The sequence below is a fragment of the Nannospalax galili genome, unplaced genomic scaffold (assembly GCF_000622305.1).
Source record: "Nannospalax galili isolate Female #2095 unplaced genomic scaffold, S.galili_v1.0 scaffold83, whole genome shotgun sequence".
Classification (NCBI taxonomy): domain Eukaryota; kingdom Metazoa; phylum Chordata; class Mammalia; order Rodentia; family Spalacidae; genus Nannospalax; species Nannospalax galili.
Genome location: NW_008352659.1, coordinates 5,953,952 through 5,957,451, shown reverse-complemented (window position 1 = coordinate 5,957,451; position 3,500 = coordinate 5,953,952). Strand labels below are relative to the sequence as shown.

General features: G+C 50.6%; 1 protein-coding gene across 2 annotated transcripts in view; it reads left to right on the top strand.

Moving 5' to 3' along the window:
* Positions 1-868: 868 nt before the first annotated feature.
* Positions 869-3,500, top strand: part of Vdac2 (voltage dependent anion channel 2) — a 12,580-nt gene continuing 9,948 nt past the window's right edge. The window contains exons 1-4 of one of the 2 annotated variants that reach the window (XM_008849896.2): positions 869-1,028; positions 1,214-1,269; positions 2,254-2,322; positions 3,044-3,093. In XM_008849896.2, the coding sequence (XP_008848118.1) occupies positions 1,239-1,269; positions 2,254-2,322; positions 3,044-3,093 (150 nt within the window). In that variant the 5' untranslated portion in view covers positions 869-1,028; positions 1,214-1,238. Of the gene's footprint in view, positions 1,029-1,213; positions 1,342-2,253; positions 2,323-3,043; positions 3,094-3,500 lie in introns of those variants that run through there. The other variant, XM_029554464.1, reaches the window with a different exon arrangement.

The following is a 3,500-nucleotide window of genomic DNA, read 5'->3' as shown; positions in this document are numbered from 1 at the left end:
CCATTTCTATCTTGATTAGACTGCTCTATTTTTTTTCCTGTTTCACGCTGTAGCCCAGCCTAGCCTCGAACTCGCCGCAATCCTCCTGCCTCAGCCTTCCGAGTGCTGGGATTACAGACTACAGACGCAGGTCCTTTCTCCTGCACATCAAGAGAACTTGAGAGTAGCATTCTAAAGATTGGTCTACATGATTCCTACAGCTCTGTTCCCAGGCGTCTCACCCAGGGGAGGCTTGTCTCCCTAGGGCAGCCCGTGTTCTGCGCCTGTGTGAAGCCATCGCACGCCGGGGTGGGGAAGAAGCTGCAGAAGAGCAACCCTGAGGCTGAGAAGAGCAGGGGAACGGCTCAAGTTTGTTCCTCCGTCACTCACGCTGTAGCCCAGCTTAGCCTCGAGCTCCGCGTGGCAAGGACACGGCTGTGGGCGGTGAACCGAGGCGGGGGGGGGTGGGTGCCGATGGCGCGCTGCGCCGGCTACTTCCTGCCGGGACTCCCACTCGGGGTCGCCGCTCAAGCCCAAGACCAGCCGCAGCGCCCAGGAAGGTGAAGTGGGCCACGTGACCCTCTGGTGCCGCCCCTCCGACGTGCGTCCTCGCCCTCCGTCCCAGCCCCTGTGCCCCCGCGCGGGTGCCGTTGCACCGCCTCCGCCGTTCTTCGGCCCCTCGCCGCTGGGGCTGCCCCGGTCACTGCCTGACCCGAGGCCCGGCGGCTCCTACTCCTCCTGTCTCCGCAGGACGGTCCAAGACAGCCCACTCCTGGGGCCGGCGTGCCCTCGGCCCGCGTGGCCGCTCCGGAGCAGGTGGGAGTCGGCGGCGGGGCGGTGTTTCGCTAACAGGCGCGGCGGGCAGCCCGGAAGGCCGCGGCGGGGTCCTGGCTGGGGGAGGCCAGGCTTGCGGGTGGGGGGTGGAGAGCGCAACAGTGTCTCCTTCACTTCGCCCTCCAGCCGCGGCGGCTGCAGCGTAATCCCGACACAGCCGAGCAGCCTGAGCAGCTAGCCGAGGGCGGCGGCGGCGCTCCTCAGGACACCCGCAGGTAGCGCGGCGTCCGCCCCATGCCGAGTCCCCGGGCCGAGACCGCAGGGGCAGCCTCCGCGGGTGCGGAGCGGCCCTGCTCCCCTAAGATGGCCGCGCCGGCCCTGGCCTGTCGCCCCTCGGTGTCCGAGACCTCCTTGGGGCCCTTTGACCGTCCCCTGACCGCACTTATTGTCCTTTCCACAGATCACCTTTTCCCCACGGCTTCGCCATGGCAGACTGTGTACGGACCTGCGCGCGGCGTAAGTAGAGCCGGGGACCGATGCAGGATACGGCTGCAGCGGCGGCCGGTCCTGGACCCCCGTCACTCCCAGGTCATTGGAGCCCTCCCCCATCCCGCGTCCTCGGGGTCTGGCTGCAGCCCCTGCGGTCAGATTTGTTGGATTTCAGACCTGGGGGCTCGCGCCCGGGGCGTTGGTCTGTAGCCGCACCACTGTTTGCTTTGGGATATGTCTTTGACGAATTTGAAAGCAAAACTACTAGTTGTTGAATTCCGCCCAGGGGGAGAATAAGATCAGTTACTTTCCCGGAGGTAGGGGAAATCTTTCCGCCTGGTGAGGGACGGAGCACAAGGTCATTGCATGTGCTAAGGGCGTGGACGTGCTCGGTGGAATGAATGAGCTGGTGCAACAGCTCAGATTCCTTGCCCTTAAGCCTCGCTGCATTGGCCACAGACTTGGGAGTCATATGAATATGTTTAAAAGTGTCATTTGATAGTTGATGCAGACACTGAAGCATAGATGGCTGCTTGCTTTCTGTGTCCCAAAATGTCAGTCCCAAGAGTGTTAAGTTCTCCTCTGTTCTGAGGGTTGGTTTTGATTTCGGGGAGGGTACCCAGGGATTTGGTACCCGGAAAGGGCCCAATCTTAAGTTTTGATTTTTGTTTCATTTGATTAAATCAGCCCGTCCGTGTGAATTCTGGGAGGTGCATGTACACTTTGGGATATTTTGTACTAGGCTGGAGAGGCTGTAGGAATAAAAAGCACCCCCCCCCAAGCAATTGTTAGAACTTTACAAAGTTTATATAATAACCACATAATTATCGTTTAGAAACATGCTTTTGTTAGGGATGATTCCTTTATGAGCTATTAGAGTCAGTTTTATTGTAGTTCCTAGTGGCATCAAAAAATGTAATTCTTGAAAATTGTACTACTTGGATAGGTCATAGTTCACCACCGAAGACTGGAGAGCAGCAACATTAATTCTAGAATGTTTCTTTTTACTAGCAATGTGTATCCCTCCATCATATGCTGACCTTGGCAAAGCTGCCCGAGATATTTTCAACAAAGGATTTGGTAAGGACTTTTTTTCCCTTTAATTTTAGCTTAAAAGAGAAAATGAATGCTTAGATTCCTTCAAGAAATTTACTTGCTTTGTCAAGCTGTAACTATCCTGATATGTTAATTATTCTGATGGATAAGTTTTACATGAAACCGCTGCATTTTGTTTGCCTGGAGATTGCTCAGTGTTTTCTTTCTCTCAAAACTAGAGTTTATGAGTTTTAACCTTTTAAGGAACAAGCCCCCCCCCTTTTTTTTCTCAGTTTTTTTTTTTTTTCACTTAGGCCTTGGTTGGGCAGAGTTGGCATGTATTACTCTCTGACTTTTATGGTTGTGACTCCTGACAACCTGAAGGTTTATGGGCTTTTTGGTGTGAATTTGAGGTCCCTTGTTCCACATATCCCCTTGTTCCTTTTGGGGATACCCCTTTGGGGATAAATAAATGTCCTAAATGCATTACCATAAACAATTTGGCTATTCTGAGATTTAATTGGAATTGATTTGGTCACATTTAAAAATAGTTCGAAAGTATTTGGTGGGAGGTGGAAGCCAACTGTACCCCAGCATGTTCTTTACCAAGACACCTTAGGTGGGACTGCTTTTTAAGTTTTCATTGTTACTGTATAGTAATACATTTTTGGCTTCTGTGGATGTTGGAATTGTTTTAAATGTGTTGTGAATAACAGGCGTGATCTTTTAAACAGAAGAATCATTATCTTTGCTCTATTCTTTGAAGGCTTTGGACTGGTGAAGCTGGATGTGAAAACAAAGTCATGCAGTGGTGTGGTAAGTATTGACTAATAAAGTCTCATGAACCTTTATAATTTCTCAGTCTATAAAATAACTGAAAGATGTGTGCCTGTTTTGCCTTGAGACAGAAATTAATTTGATTCAAGTTATTTATGTGTAGTCTGATTTATTGGCTTTGTATATGACTTCTGAGTTTCATGTGGTTTTGCCTTATATATATTTCTGTGATTACACTAAGAACTTGGGAAAGATGTTGGTATTTTCGGACTGTTTACTCAGGTAGATGGCAAGCTTGAAGGCAAGAAGTCTGTTAGATTCTTGGAATAAAATGGCTATATTTTAGCAGTCTTCCATGGAGATTTCTACATATGCCTTATGAGTTAATGGAATTCTGATGTGAAGATTCCTAAAGTTTAATATTTTGGTATATGTTGATCCTTCTA